The 15,119-nt window shown below is 29.3% G+C and overlaps 5 protein-coding genes across 8 annotated transcripts; 2 read left to right on the top strand and 3 right to left on the bottom strand.

Moving 5' to 3' along the window:
• Positions 1–4: 4 nt before the first annotated feature.
• LOC122635696 (short transient receptor potential channel 7-like) lies at positions 5–2,080 on the top strand. The gene is made up of 5 exons (XM_043826209.1): positions 5–143; positions 1,072–1,199; positions 1,272–1,420; positions 1,480–1,633; positions 1,709–2,080. Exons 1-5 carry the CDS (start codon positions 134–136, stop codon positions 1,922–1,924), a joined length of 657 nt encoding a protein of 218 aa, XP_043682144.1. The 5' UTR covers positions 5–133; the 3' UTR covers positions 1,925–2,080.
• LOC122635692 (pancreatic triacylglycerol lipase-like) lies at positions 1,947–4,069 on the bottom strand. 3 transcript variants are annotated; one of them, XM_043826204.1, is made up of 5 exons: positions 3,400–3,625; positions 2,876–3,315; positions 2,624–2,795; positions 2,444–2,536; positions 1,947–2,358 (listed from the first exon to the last, which is right to left on the bottom strand). In XM_043826204.1, the coding sequence occupies exons 1-5, from the start codon at positions 3,440–3,442 to the stop codon at positions 2,135–2,137; spliced, it is 972 nt and encodes a 323-aa protein (XP_043682139.1). In that variant the 5' UTR covers positions 3,443–3,625; the 3' UTR covers positions 1,947–2,134. The 3 variants fall into 3 exon arrangements, with proteins under 3 accessions (XP_043682139.1, XP_043682138.1, XP_043682137.1); XM_043826203.1 differs by lacking the exon at positions 3,400–3,625 and adding an exon at positions 3,932–4,069 and having other exon boundaries at positions 2,444–2,795; XM_043826202.1 differs by having other exon boundaries at positions 2,444–2,795.
• LOC122635691 (inactive peptidyl-prolyl cis-trans isomerase FKBP6) lies at positions 3,637–5,781 on the bottom strand. The gene is made up of 6 exons (XM_043826200.1): positions 5,607–5,781; positions 5,284–5,539; positions 4,742–5,202; positions 4,480–4,668; positions 4,289–4,400; positions 3,637–4,176 (listed from the first exon to the last, which is right to left on the bottom strand). Exons 1-6 carry the CDS (start codon positions 5,645–5,647, stop codon positions 3,889–3,891), a joined length of 1,347 nt encoding a protein of 448 aa, XP_043682135.1. The 5' UTR covers positions 5,648–5,781; the 3' UTR covers positions 3,637–3,888.
• Positions 5,782–5,826: 45 nt separating this feature from the next.
• LOC122635697 (protein LZIC-like) lies at positions 5,827–6,912 on the top strand. Its single transcript, XM_043826211.1, has 3 exons — positions 5,827–6,172; positions 6,240–6,375; positions 6,444–6,912. The coding sequence occupies exons 1-3, from the start codon at positions 6,072–6,074 to the stop codon at positions 6,786–6,788; spliced, it is 582 nt and encodes a 193-aa protein (XP_043682146.1). The 5' UTR covers positions 5,827–6,071; the 3' UTR covers positions 6,789–6,912.
• A 228-nt stretch (positions 6,913–7,140) lies between these two features.
• On the bottom strand, positions 7,141–14,661 carry LOC122635687 (zinc finger MYND domain-containing protein 11). 2 transcript variants are annotated; one of them, XM_043826194.1, is made up of 10 exons: positions 14,521–14,661; positions 13,390–14,443; positions 12,595–12,659; positions 10,091–10,503; positions 9,676–10,006; positions 9,282–9,595; positions 9,047–9,079; positions 8,432–8,932; positions 8,091–8,273; positions 7,141–7,982 (listed from the first exon to the last, which is right to left on the bottom strand). In XM_043826194.1, the coding sequence occupies exons 4-10, from the start codon at positions 10,484–10,486 to the stop codon at positions 7,860–7,862; spliced, it is 1,881 nt and encodes a 626-aa protein (XP_043682129.1). In that variant the 5' UTR covers positions 10,487–10,503; positions 12,595–12,659; positions 13,390–14,443; positions 14,521–14,661; the 3' UTR covers positions 7,141–7,859. The 2 variants fall into 2 exon arrangements, with proteins under 2 accessions (XP_043682129.1, XP_043682130.1); XM_043826195.1 differs by lacking the exon at positions 9,047–9,079.
• Between the last annotated feature and the right edge of the window lie 458 nt (positions 14,662–15,119).

Raw genomic sequence — 15,119 nt, 5'->3', positions numbered from 1 at the left:
GTGTTAGCGGTGTACGCTTTACTTGTTTTGCTCGACCTAATCCCACGTCGATCCATGATCTAATCGATTACATGTACCATATTTTAGAGGCTACCATGGATATACCTGTCTGGTTAGGGAACCACCTCACGTTATGTGTTACGGTTAGTCACTTACATGTAATATGTAGTGTATATTTTCTGTTGTGAATTTTATAATCGATCAATTTGTTTGAAGGTAGAATATGACTGCATAAAAATGTTATGCGTAGTAATGCATGGCACGGCAATGTGCTGACGTTACTCACGAGAAACGATTAAGAACAGTCGTTGTTAAAGTTGGTCACGTAATTAGAATGCATCCTAATCGTGCCATAGACAAATTATGAGTGTACAACTTGCCTGTAGTCTTACACGTAGCGTAATGTACTCGATGTGGCATGCGAATTCCGAAGCTTGTCAGCTAATGATCAATCATATCCCACAAGACTTCAAAAAAATATTCATTTCATCATGCACATGCGATGTGTCTACGTTTACCTAATTACTATAGAATATAGTTATACCGTTCTCAATGCTGCTAGTTGATCGTTATACTCACATTCTTCAGCGTTACTTCATGCATCTAAAGGTTTATTAATTATGAGTATATTTTTGAGATATGTCTTCTCTCACTCTATTTCTCTCTTCCTCTTTCTCTCTCTCTCTCTCTCTCTCTCTCTCTCTCTCTCTCTCTCTCTCTCTCTCTCTCTCTCTCTCTCTCTCTCTCTCTCTCTCTCTCTCTCTCTCCCTCTTTATCTCTATCTCGACTTAATCAACATTTCTTCTCACACATATCATCGCATGTTATTAGGTTTATTAGAACAACGAACATTCCTTCTCTCAATCGATTGCGAATGAATGATACTTGATGAGAGATGAAATCAGTCAGCACGAATCGATACGACTCAATCATTATGCGATATATCAAAGCTTAGATCATTAGGAAATTAGGAAAGTAAGATATCAGTAGAGACAGGATTGCTGCGAGAAATGTTTCTCTTTATATCCTTGTTGCTAAGAATGATGTTTTAACATAGATTTCTTTTTTCAGTAAGAGTCAATCCTATCCACATTACGGAATACCTTTTCTTCGCAATTTTTGGACAAAAAAATACCGACGATTTTTCGATTTCGGTGAGGCACAAGTTGCAACCAAAATGGACAATATATTTATTTAAGGTTGGTGATTTTTCAAAAAAACATTTATATCCTATGTCGTTTGCTCTAATTAAACGTTTGTTATGCTTCCAGATATCATTCTCTCTCTACATGCTTGTCACCGTTATCGTCTTGATCAACCTTCTAATTGCTATGATGAGTGACACCTATCAAAACATCCAGTCGCAAAGTCATATAGAGTGGAAATACGGACTCAGTAAACTTATACGTAAAATGCAAAAGTAAGTATCATTTATCGGTATAATATGCTTGACGTTTTAATAATTTTTCTTTCTTTGAGAACACGAACTGCTCCCTCGCCGTTAAATCTGTTCACCACGTGGATAACATATCTTGTAAAGATGTGTAAGAAGAAAGCAAGTAAAAAGAAAAAAATGAGTGTAATGCATGGTTTTATGAAGAATCGTACACTCTCGAAAAGTTCATTCTCTCAAGTACGTTATAACTGTCAAGTCGATGAAATAGGAAAATTTAAGGTGTTGAATTTAATGAAGTTTTTGCCTCTGCAGGATAATAAAATACTTCCATTGGATCGCAACAAGGACAACGATAATTTCGCTCTGCTACGTTCGAGTCCTTTTCAAAGCCAATCATCTTTAATCTTGGCGTCAAAAATTGAAAATGTAGTTGAATGGGACACCGTTCGTCGGAAATATAGGATGCGTTTTGGAGATGAGATAGAGAAACCGTCGGGAGAGGATGACATCGTCAATGGAACGATATAAATAATCTTATTTATCTCAAGTATTACTTTCAAGTATACTTTCAAATTATTTCAAGTGATACTTTCAAAGTAACAAGGTATTACTTTCCAATCAGTGGGTTTCTGTACCACAAATGTAGTCGTATTTCTTAAATATATATACATTTTTACCACCTTATAGATGCGAGAACATATTGAGAGTAGTATGAGAATCTTCCTTGGCGTTCTAACTTTATATCTCATTTTTTCCGAATGGTGGTTGTGGATTAGTTTCCAAGAAAAATGAACCACGAGCATTCCGACTAACGTTTTCACCCATGAACACTATAGTAGAGTTATCTCTGCACTTGGCTGCTTTGAATTCTATCCAACTATTGCATTGAACAGCACCGAAAGTTAATGGATTGATAATAGATTCGCCCATAAAATCGTGAGCTCTAGCATGACTGCAGTATTCTGATAACAATGATACAAAAAAAGTTTACACTTATAAGAAAACATTGTCATGTATTAAATGAGAGTTTAATTTAAAAGTATTTACGTGCTGAGAAGACAGGACATCCAGGCTGCCTGAACGTTCCTCCGTTTGGATAGAAATCTGCATGACCAATCGATCTAATGAAGCCAAGTGTCCCTGCGCAAGTATGTATGATATCCACAAATTTGGCATCTCTAGAATCTAAACGTATTCTTAAATCGTTCAAACTCGAAGATTCGAAACCTGGTCGAGCTGGATCCATGCCAGTTATTCTTCCAATTGTTCCGGATACTTCCATCCCAGCAAATCCAGCGACATGAGCTCCTAAACTATGTCCTAATATATGTATATCGTCCAGCGAGAGATCAGTTTGTGAGACAAGAAAATTCAACATTTCTGCTATATATTTGCCGACCTATAAGCATGATATATCCATTCAGAATTATAAAAACTAACAATTTATTTTTTGTATAAATCGATACATTTCATACAAACCTGGCGAGTTAGTTTTGCAGCGATCCAATACTCTTTCAGCGATGCAGGGAACCAATTGACGCTAATAACATTATAATTTCCCACTGTTAGGTAATTTTGTCGAAAATCTTGCAGCCAATAAGTGTTTGCACTATCGGTCCATCCATGAATGAGTATCTTTGTAGGATTTTCAGATTCAAATGGAGATTCTTTTAGTCCTATTATATCATCCACCTTCAAAAAATATGCTTGAACAGGATTATTTCTTGTATAGAGCTCGAATGTAACATCTTCGGCTATCAAATTCGGATCGAAAATATTATTTATAACCGATCGATCATTTTGGGCTGTACCCATTGGATTAACAAGAGCATCTAAAAGTACTTCTCCTAAAAAAAATCCTTGTGATTTATCCGCTGTTAAACGGTGTTGCATATCATTGGTGGAACTTTTAGATAAATCTGTAAATATAACAGATTAACTTTACTATTTTATTAACTAAAAACTTTAGACACTATATTAAAAGAGGACTGCAAAGTATTTACTTAGAAAAGTTAACAAGAACACAAACCGAGCGATGAACGACATGATCGCATTTGCTTGGACCAACAATAGGTACTATTATTTATGTATTCGAATCTTATGTAACAATACAATTTTCTATCCTTAAAAATTCTCTTGAGTAAAGTAATAGGACAAAATTGTTTCCTAACTAATGGTTATCATCTATCTAATGTAATCAGTTCCGCTGCAGTACATGATTTAAGTTGGTTTATCTAGAATGAATTTTCTTTTTGTTGATTGACAAATAAATGGCAAATAAAATGTTTGCATATAATTTTATCATATATTATTTAATATTTCATTAGAAAAAAATTATATAAAAATAAAAAATTATACATTTATCTTCTTCATACTATTAATAAAAAAAATATCATTTTTATTTTTTCACTAAACACATCGTTTTACGATCGATTCGTAAAAAAAAAAATACTATTTTTATTGCTAGCTTATCACTTTAAAAATCGTCATAGTCAATATTTTGTTTTAGTTAAATATAACATCTTCTTGCCATACTTTGTTTGAGAAACAACATTAAGACCCAATGCAGCTGCTTGCTCGCGTATATAATTCTCTTCTTCTCGTGTTAAGCCTTCAGGAAATGGTTGTCTTGATAGATAATTATCTTTAGCAAAAGATTCACACATTTCTCGAGCTGCTTTTTGAAATTCAGTCTCTTTTTTCTCTTTTTTAGAAAAATTGAAACAATTGGACCATAATCGTTTTTCTATTTCATTATATTTAATATATTTTTCATTCGCCTATTATTTTCCATGAAAATAAAAAGTGAAGAGTTTAGAAAAACAAAAAGAAAAGTAACAAAAAAGAGAAAAAGAAAAAAAGAATTAAATAATGGAATAATATCACACTAACCAAACAAATTTCTTTGTATATATCTTTATCTTTTGGTTCCATTTTGTATGCAATTTGCAATTCATTCAAACCTTTTATATATTCCCCAATTTTCACCAGTGCTTTGCCATGACTGTAATATAAAAAAAGAAAATAACTCATTTTAGTTTCTAATGTCATGACTTGTGAAACAATATGAATGGAAAACATACTTGAAGTAAGTTTTAACAGTAGGTATGGGTACTTTGTTACAAGCCATGCAAGCACGGCGTGGCATTTCTTCTTTATTAAAACATATTGCAAGATTATTATAAGATCTGGAAAGTAATTTTTTTACTTCTTCTTCTTCCTTATCATCTTTTAGTTCTGCATTTTCCAATAAACGTATAGCTTTTTCGTATCTACAAAAATAAATTAAAATACTAGTAAATTCTTAATATTTGTAACAAATAAAAATATATTTTTGTTACCTACACCCGTATAGCTTTTTTAGTCTTCATGTTTATAAAATTATATTTGGCTGTATTAAGCAAATCGTTAATACATTTAACAATATTTGAAAATAATTTTTTTTCTTCCATATTTAAATTAAGATAAGTATCAGCTGACCCATTATCAAGGAAGTCAACCACATGAATAACAAACATAACTTCTTCATTAGGTAAAATACGAGGAGGGCATCCAAAACGTCCATATGCAAGATCAGGATGAATAATAAAAATAGCAATTTCATGTTTTTCCATAGAGGTTATAGCAACTTCTAGACCAGGAATTAATAAGTCCTGATTAAGACGAACAGTTTTTGGATGCCCATGCGCATATGTCGAATCAAAAGGTTCATCATTATATTCAAAATAACTTATATATTTGATAGTGACCTGAGCATTGTATGGTACAATCTCACCAACTCCTTTTCGTTTAATTAATTTCATAACCTATATTTAAGAACGATCCAATGATGTTATCTAATACTCATTTTTAAAAATGTTAAATTTTTATTATTAATTTCAATATACCTTTTCATCCTTTGTTACCGGAATCATTTTTGTTTTCATTGTTGCGAAGCTTATTCCACAAAGCATAGTACCTGTAGCTTCATCATTTTCATCATCTTCAGTTTCGTCAGTTTTGAAATCATCCATATTAAGCATATTAATTAATTCTTCGTTTGATAAAAATACATTCGGATTATATGAAAAATTATCCTCTTCTTCTTCCTGGAAATATTCATCTCCAATTTCAACGGTAAAACCGTCTGGAGACAATAAATCGCTGAAAAACACAATTATTACAGTTTATTAATACGTACATACATTCAATAATATACTTTTTCTATTACCTCAATGTAAACCCATCCCGAAGATTTAAAGGCTTTGTCATGTTGAATGTTTTATAATTATATTAAATATATCTAAATAAATCTTTAAACAGTTCGATCATAACAAAAGACTATCTTATATTAAAGAATCAAATGAGCATCAGTGACATCTATGAACTAGTGTAAACAAAACCAATGTACTTAGTAACCTCTTATATCGAAATATTCCTAAAAAAAGAAACAATAACTTCTACTTTACACAAGCATGTACATTAAATACAGCAGTATATTACGAAAATATAAACTTGATTTTAATGTACGTAACATTTTTTTATAAGTAAACAATATGAAACAACATAATTACTATAATATACATTGCTACATTTCTAAATAAAAGTACAATACATACATATATTTCTGACATATAATCCGCAGTTTTTTATTATTTATTATCAGTGAAAAAGTTAATATATATATTATTAAATAATGAGTTCTCACGGTAAAGCAGAAACCGAAAGATTGAAACAAAATTTAGAAGAACAGCTTGATAGATTAGTACAACAATTGGAGGATCTTGAAGAATGCAAGTAAGAGAATGAATTTTTAATATAAAAATATTTATATATTGTTATATATACTATTAATATTATGCAGAGATGAAATGACTAATGAAGAATATGAAGAAGCGAAAGAAGAAACAATGGAACAACTTCGTGAATTAAATGAATCATTACAAAGAATGATTTCTGGAAATATGACTCTTATCAATCAACTTGGAGCAATGCAATTGGTATATAAAAATATTTGATTATAAATGATATGTAAAAAATTCGATCTAATAGAAATTATATAATCCAGGCAGCTCAAGCAGCAATAAGTGCAGCTTTCAAAACTCCTGCTGTAATTAGAATGTTTGGAAGACGCGAGCCTGATCAACTCAGAGAACGGCTGTTTCAAATTGAACGTGACATAAAACTTGGAAAACTGAATAAAGATGCTGCTGATCGATTACGTGCTGAAGTACTGAGTGCTTTAAGACAGCTTGGAGAAAAATTGGATCCTTCTGAATTACAATTATTAGAAAAATTTTCTTTAAATAGTATAGATGCAACAAGCTATGTACAAGTGACAGAGGCTGTAGAAAAGGGTCAAATGGCTTTAGCAGCAGTTGGTAAAGAAGTTAGAGCTACTCAAAGTACCTAGAATTTTTAATTATATCTTATATCAATATGTGTCTATATATTATCTATATTTCCTATTTTCATATAATAATTTTAAAATAATATTAATTTACATTTAATTAGAACACCTTATTTTAAATATTATGATTATTATTTAAATTATTTATTTAACAACTTGCTTATTTTCAAATGATAATAAGAACAAAAAAAAGAACAAAAATACAAATTGTTGTTACATAATTAAAATCTATAACTTTCTGATTAATTCATTTATTTAATCTAAACTCTAATATAAAATCAATTAATATTCATATAAATGTAAAAGTTATGTAATGAAATAAAAAAAAAAATAACTTTCTATAGATGATTTATAATTACAAACCAAAATATATATATTTTTAAGTATGAAGCAGTGGAATGAATAAAAATATTGGACTAGTATGTTATAACTTGCTTTTGTGCACACATACTATTTTTTACTAATTGAAATATCACTGTTTTTATTCACAAACCCTGTGACTTATTAAATATACTTATTTATTACTTAATATTATGTAATATCAGAATTGTTAAGAGAAGAATATAAGTATAATTAAGAACAATCAAAATTGTATGTCTGTATAATTAATTAATTGTTAAATCAAATACTTAAATGAAAGTATAATAAGACAGTAATTTGTTCATCTAGACAATTATAATGAACAATTATAACGAAAAATCGATAGTTTCTCTAAAAACATAAGTTATAGATTTTTAATTTGAAATCAGTAATTGTAAAATGTTGTATCATATAAAAAAAACAACAATTGTACAGATTGAATAAAAGAATTAATAACTTATATTGTTAAATATAAAATAGTATGGTCGAAAAATATAAATTTATGCATAAAAAATACTTCCATTTAAGAAGGAAGTCTACAAGAAGAAAATAGATTAGTGTCAAGAATATATATATATATTTATATATATATATATATATATTACTGTGCTTTTATCTTTTTTTAATAAAAAAGAAAAAAAAACAAACATGATATTTCTTATAGATTTTCATAATAAAATCATTATTATAAGACTTATTACACCTCCTACTTAATTAGCGTTTACGTCGACAGACCCTTTTGTGTTCACGTTGCCAGTGAACCTGTTGACAATCAGTACTGCAATAAGCTGTGTTCCAGCAACAATGATATATAGCTTCAGCTTCACAGTTGTAACACTGTAATTACATAATGAGTATTAATTAAAACGTGTGTGTGTGTTGTTGTTGTTGTTGTCGCTGTTGTTAAAACATAAACAATTATAAATATGTATATGCAAAAAATACCCATTGTTTCTTTTTAATTTCAGATATAATCTGTTGATGTCTATCAGTTAGTTGCCTCAACTCTTTGGCATGTTCTGCTTGAAGTCTTTCCATTTCTCTGCATTTGTCAAGTTCCAATTCTCGTCGTAGTTTTTCTAACGCCGTTGTTATAGGTTGTTCAGAAGTCCTACGTTCCCTTTTTATCTGCAACATTTTTTTCATAAGAAATAAGAATAACATTTTGCAGAATAAATCAGTATCATGTTATATTAACGCACGTTTTACATGTTATACAATAAAATATACTTTTTTTATACATCATAATTTTTTTTTTTTTATAATATATTATTAGTTAAATATACCTTTGCTGGTATCACTTCTGTTTGAATTTGCTCTGTTTGCACGAGAACACATTTAGATCTTGGTTCTTGAGAACTAGATGTTACCATGTCTTCTTGAGATCCCTCCTTCTTTAAACCTTGTGGACATGTACTGGATATTTCTCTTGTAGGTTCATCCTCTGCTACTGGCAAGTGTGGGACTTGTCTTTCTTCACTTCCAGCTTTACTTCTTGGAGATTTATTTCCTTTGGTCTCTTGAGATGCTGTTAATTCTCCATGACCATCAGTACTTAGACGTTCGACTTTAACTCTTAAATCTTTTATAATCTGTTTCGTTGTATTGCTGTTGTGAGAAGTTTCTTTCAAACTTGCTGAATCTACATGCCGAATTTTTGCAGCTTTGGGTCCATCATAGTCACTGCCACCATCTATGTCTTCAATATTCTTGCCCGACTTTTGTAGTAAGTGTTGATGATGTTTCAATTCTTCAAAAGCTCTGTTCCATGCCGTTGATCTCTTTATCTATGAAATAATAGTAGTAAATAGTGTGAAAAAAATGTATCATTGCAAAATTGAAATTGAAATGCAATGATAGGACAATTACTCGCATTTTTTTTATTTCCTTATAGGCATTACCTTCATTTCTTTCCACTTTCCCTTTTCCGAAGGCTATGCAAGAATTCGTTGTTAAGATAGTTATTTATCTAAGTGCAACAACAATTTTTAAATCGGTTTTCTCTCAACTGTTCTCTCCTATCATGTCAGTGATATAATAGACTGTTAACTGCATGTAACCTAAACCGAGAATTTTCAAAGTGGTCGCGTAATAGTTTCGCGTGTATAATCAAAGGATACCGCAACGCGTGTTTACCTGTAAAGTTTGTAAGCTGACGCTAATCGGCCGAATAAAAACTTTTTCTATGTTAGCCCGCATGTGATGTCCCCCAAAGAATCGAACATCGTAGACATTGCCATTAATTTGCATAACTTTGGCTGGCCAATAAGGATATCCTTTTTGTTTAGCATAAACAAGTTGATGCGGTGGGTTGCATGGTATACAGAACCACATTTTCTCCGATTTCTCATTCGATATTCGGTAACAATCTGCGCACCGACGAATTTCTTGAAGATCATAACAGCAATCTTGATACATTGTGTTGCCCATTTCCCCGATTATACTGTGAGCTATAAAATTTGTAATAAATAGATAATAAAATACATAGTATATATAGTAACGTATAACTTTTAGAAGTTAAATATTCTACCTCCATGATATAAAAGAATATTATGCAGAATATTGTGTGCATCTGCTTGAAATTCCACTAAATTATTGTATTCGTTCTTGTTAGTTTTGGAATCCATAACTGCCAAATCCATATGTTTTTTTATAAGAAAACCTGGACGCCATGCATCTTCACCTTCACTTATCCAAGTAGGTCCAGAAAATCCACTTGGTGGTGTAACAACAGGATCGTTATTAAAAACTATAGTTCGATTCGTAATTTCTAGTGGTAATTTTGCTTTTAAATGACCACATGTAAAGCTAAGTATATGATTGAGATCAGATTTATCTGGATATGTGTCAGTATTTATTTTCTAAAAAATATTTATATTTATGTTATCCATTTTAAATTAAAAATTTAATATCTTATAGTTTTAAATTATTATTATTATATTAACCTCGCAAAAGTCACAAACTTTTAATTTTGTATTTGTAGGCACATGACAACTAAGATGATATACTCTGTAACATTGTTGACAAGATTCTACTAATCCAGCTTTTTGGCATTTGTAACAATACCAATCATGATCGCTATTTCCTGGTGATTCTATGGGTAATCTGTAACTTTCTTGTTCAATTCCTGTTTTTGATGGTACTTTTTTTAATAAAACAAGATTATCTTCTACAGCTTTGTTCAATTCTTCTTGAGCTTGCTGTTCCGTAATTCCGTAAACGCGTGCCAAATGTCGTACCATGCGATCATTGCTAGGTAAACTTCTTTGATGTACTGTAATTTTTATGGCATCCCATATACGTTGAGTCATAAACGGATCTGTTCTCCGACGTATAGACATGATTATTGTGAACCAAACTGCAAATAAAAATAAAATAATAACTATAAAACATTAATACTTCATTAATAACAAAATTATTAATTGCATTATATTTCCATGGTATAATTAAGGATATAATTAAAATATTACATCATAAAGTAGTATTTATAGAAATTATTTTTTGTCAGATAATATTTATTACAAGCATTATATCTTTATTTAAATGTATTATCTATATAATAGTATCAGACCCTCATATTCACTACCCACATGCAATGGCTTTACCAGAGATTAACAGTAGTCAGATGAGTTAGTTACAGTCTAGAAATTCTTTTAGTGACAGTATCCAGGCAAGTGACTTGTATATAACAAAATATTATTTTTTACAAAAAATTTAACTGTATTAAAAGTGTAATAGTTTTGATAGTATAACAAAATGAACGTCATAACTATAGGTGTAGCAGGATATATTCTACTATTCTTCAATTTTATTGTACTAATAATACTTATAAAAAAAAAATTTAAGTGTCAATCAGTGTCTTCATTTTATATCTTGTCAACATCTGACGTATTAAATTCAGTTCTCACAGCAATAGTGCTACTCATAAATCATGCTGATATGATGGCCAATACAAATTATTTCCATAAAAATAAGCGGATTTTAAATATAAATACTCAAAATAAATATTCAGATACATTTTTGCAATTTTATGAAACATATAACTTATCTGGCATAAATTATTTTAATCTAACAGCATGTAATACTAAAAATCTGCTGATGCACAATGCTATGTTTTTAATGCCTTTTACAAATGCATTTATATCACTAATAACATTTTCTATACAATGTAATTTAAGTGCTACATTTATTAGTGATAAATACAACAATTATTTGCAATCAGAAATAAACATGGAACAAAATCCAATTAGAAATTCTGATAATATTGATAACTCAGAATACCATAACATAGAAATTGTAAACAAAAATGATACAAGTTCTAACAATGAAGAATTAATAAGATCAAAAGATTCATACAAAAATATAACTACTTTAAAAATTGAAGAAAAGATACCACAGTTTTTTCATAACATAGAATTTAAAAACATTTCTGCAAAAAATAAAAGCATTGTTGGAATGAGTGTATTAAGTCAGTGGTTGATACCAATTGTTTCCACAGGAATTTTATATTTTGCAGACTATCAAAACATAGGTATGATGTTACAAAATGAAAATGCAGAGTGCATGTACGAATCTCCTTTCTCTTTTCATAATTGTTTTACAACAAATGAAGACACGATACATACAGAAGATTCACATTCAAGAATTACTATACCAATCTATAATGATTATGTTAGTGATACAAATTCAATGAAATTATTCAATCTGAATGTAACAGAAAATGAAATAATTTCGAAAGTATATAATATTATGAATTTGGCATTAAACAATACATATAATTTGGAAAATAAAAACTTCAGTGATCTTTCCGATCTAATATACACAAAAAACTATATAGATCCAAATAATAGCATCAATAACATTAATAACACTGATTCTGAAATAAGTTACAACAAATGGATAATAAAAAATGATAATATAACTTATAATTGGTCTGATATTTTTCTTAAACACGAAAATAATGTACAAATAAAAAATGAAAAGGAAGAACAGATTAAAAAATTACTACTGCCATGGAATGTTTCTTCAATTCAATTAAATTTATTTGAAAAAAATAAAATGAATAAGAATATATCTCAAGATAATGGTCTTATCAATGATGAAAACATGACCACCTTATTGGTAAAAGATAAAAATAGAACAGAACAAGCTTTATTACCAATATCCAAAGAAAAAATTCTTCTAGATATTATTTCACGAATAAAAACTAGTACCTCTAAAGAAAATAAAAAGAAAGAAGGAACCAAAATTAAAAAAAGTGGATTACAGTATTATAATATTGAAAATAATATCTCAACAATAGAAACAGTGACAATTACTACAGAACTCTATCAAGATATTGACAAGTTATTTGAGACTACTACAACATGTACCATGGATAAATGCATTATATCAACAAAATTTTTAAGATTATATTTTCTTATGCTTATGTTTATAATATATTTCTTACCAATTATTTTGTCATCCGTTCTACAAGTACGTAGTAAATTTGTTTGTCAGAATGTATTAAGTAAACTGAAAGAAAAAAATTCAATTAGATACATTATTTCTCGTAATGCTTGTTTCAACATGGAGTATAATAATAAAAGACCTGACCATGCATGCAATCAGATTAAAATATATGACAACATATTACAAGAATCAATACAAGTTAACAGATTATTAAAAACAATTAAAGTGTCTTTAATAATTGGCATAATGTTATGGACACCTATTTTTTTACAAATTATATTCAAAGTATTTTTATGTATCAATGTATCAACATGGATTACAGACTGTACATTTCTATGTGCTATATTTAATGATATCATAAGAAATATTTTCAATCTAAATATAGTTACAATACAAGAAATTCCAAAAAGCTCTATTAAAAAAGAAAACTCTGTACATCCTAGCAAGTAGATCATTCAATATGTAATATGAATCTACTTATCAATAATCCTACTGTCGTATTATTCTGTACTACAAATATAATATGTTACTATTACTTGTTATTTTATTATAATATTATATAGTTAAGCTAATTATAAATACTCCTAATCAATGCTTCATTCCATTGTAGTTTTATGAGTTCATAAAGTAACATAATTGTATAAAATGGATAAAAATTTAACTACGAAAATACAATTAAATGTAACATCATTAATCAAGTTCATTGTATCACAAATTTTTGTAGTACTTCATTTACATAATATTAAACTATTCTAATTTGAATAACTGAAATCTGATGTTCTTGCAAACTTACTTATGTTCGTTAAGATAATGGACGATCCTCTCATGCAACTACTCTATTTGCGAATCAGCGAAAAAATAGAAATCCTGCTTAATCTATCAAAGATCCAATCGATTATTAACACGAATCCTTGAAGGTCGCTAGATTAGAAAAAAGAAACTCTTATCGACGCCCAACAACACGAAACAAAGTGGTAATTAAATGATAAAAGACGCGTACGGATACTGTGCGCACGTCACGAGTCCAACATAACCTCAATGATGCGCACGCAACGGTACGATTGTAATTACCTTCTGATGAAATATTTTTTTTTGTAGCTTTACTATTTATAATTTTCTGATGTAGAGAAAACAATTTTTTATATAGAATACAAACTTACGAACTATTTATATTTTTTCTATTTATATTGATTACAATTCGTATGCGTATCGTCAACTAATTCGTTCTATATAAAATATTACGTATTAATAAAACATTCTTACAAAACCTTATTGTTTTTCAATCGCATAGAAATAAACTTTTATTAATAATTGTCCAAATTATAATTGTATAGAAAGATAACTTATGAACAAATATCGATTCTTTATTACGTCAATAAATTGAAATAATAAAATAATGAAATAAATAAAATAGAAATAATTTTTAAATAGTTTCAAATATCGCTCGTTGCGCGCTATTAACTATCTTTAGTTACCATCTACAATAACCCGTAATATGCTCTTATGATTCATATGAATTTATTGCTTTTTAAACTTATAATCACCCGTAGCTATTAATTACTAAAATGGAATGAATATATATACATCGTCGATTATTATCTAAGCTTTTATGTCGTATATGCCTCTTCGTGCAATATTTCAAAGTTTCTGCGTGTTCTCCGTGCAATATGTTCACGTCTGTCATGTCTCTTTCGTACAAAACATTCGTATCTCTTCGTGTATCTTCGTACAGTACCTTCGTGTGCCTTCGTGCAATATTTTCGTGTCTCTTCGTATCCCTTTGTGTAGTACTCCGCGTCGCTTCGTTCGATACGTAGTACTTACGTTTTGAGCCAGTGTTCGAATTTCTTCACGCAAAAAAAAAAAATAATCAATTATCATTTTTAATATAAAAATATAAGACATTAATGAAATTAATATTTACATTTTTCTACAAGTACTTCTTATCTTCCCATATTGATTTTCCACCGATACACAGTCCACCAGAACAACCAACAGAATAACAAGGTTTATTGCTGAAGTGAGATTTTATACGTACATTAGAAACAGAAGTATCTATTATTAATTTGTCAGGAGTCCAAGAATAATATTCTTCTTTATCGTTAGTCTCGTAGTTGTTAGTGAATTTAAGTTTTAATTTAGAGAAAAGATCTTTAGGCAGTCCATCTTGTTCTGCCAACATCGTACAAATTTGAGTTAAATTAATAACGAGATGTGAATCAGGCGGTGTATCTAATTCAGATAACTTAGGTTTTTCATCAGGAAAACAAATTTTCCTTTCTCTTTCTTGCGCTTTTATTAAAGCTTCGTCATAAATAGGGACTTTCATGCATCGAAATTCGTCAGGGAAATTTTGATTTTTAAACAACAATGTTTTTTCATCATTTGCAAAGTCAACAATACTATTTTTTCCAACGCATAAAAGTCTTAAAAAAATAGCTATCATTCCAGACATCATACGTTCTTGATTTAATAAAATGAATTTGTTTTTAATAACGTATGGTTTTGGCATGTGATTGGAAT

The sequence above is a fragment of the Vespula pensylvanica genome, chromosome 19 (genome assembly GCF_014466175.1).
Source record: "Vespula pensylvanica isolate Volc-1 chromosome 19, ASM1446617v1, whole genome shotgun sequence".
NCBI lineage: Eukaryota > Metazoa > Arthropoda > Insecta > Hymenoptera > Vespidae > Vespula > Vespula pensylvanica.
This window is presented reverse-complemented; position numbering and strand designations above follow the sequence as displayed.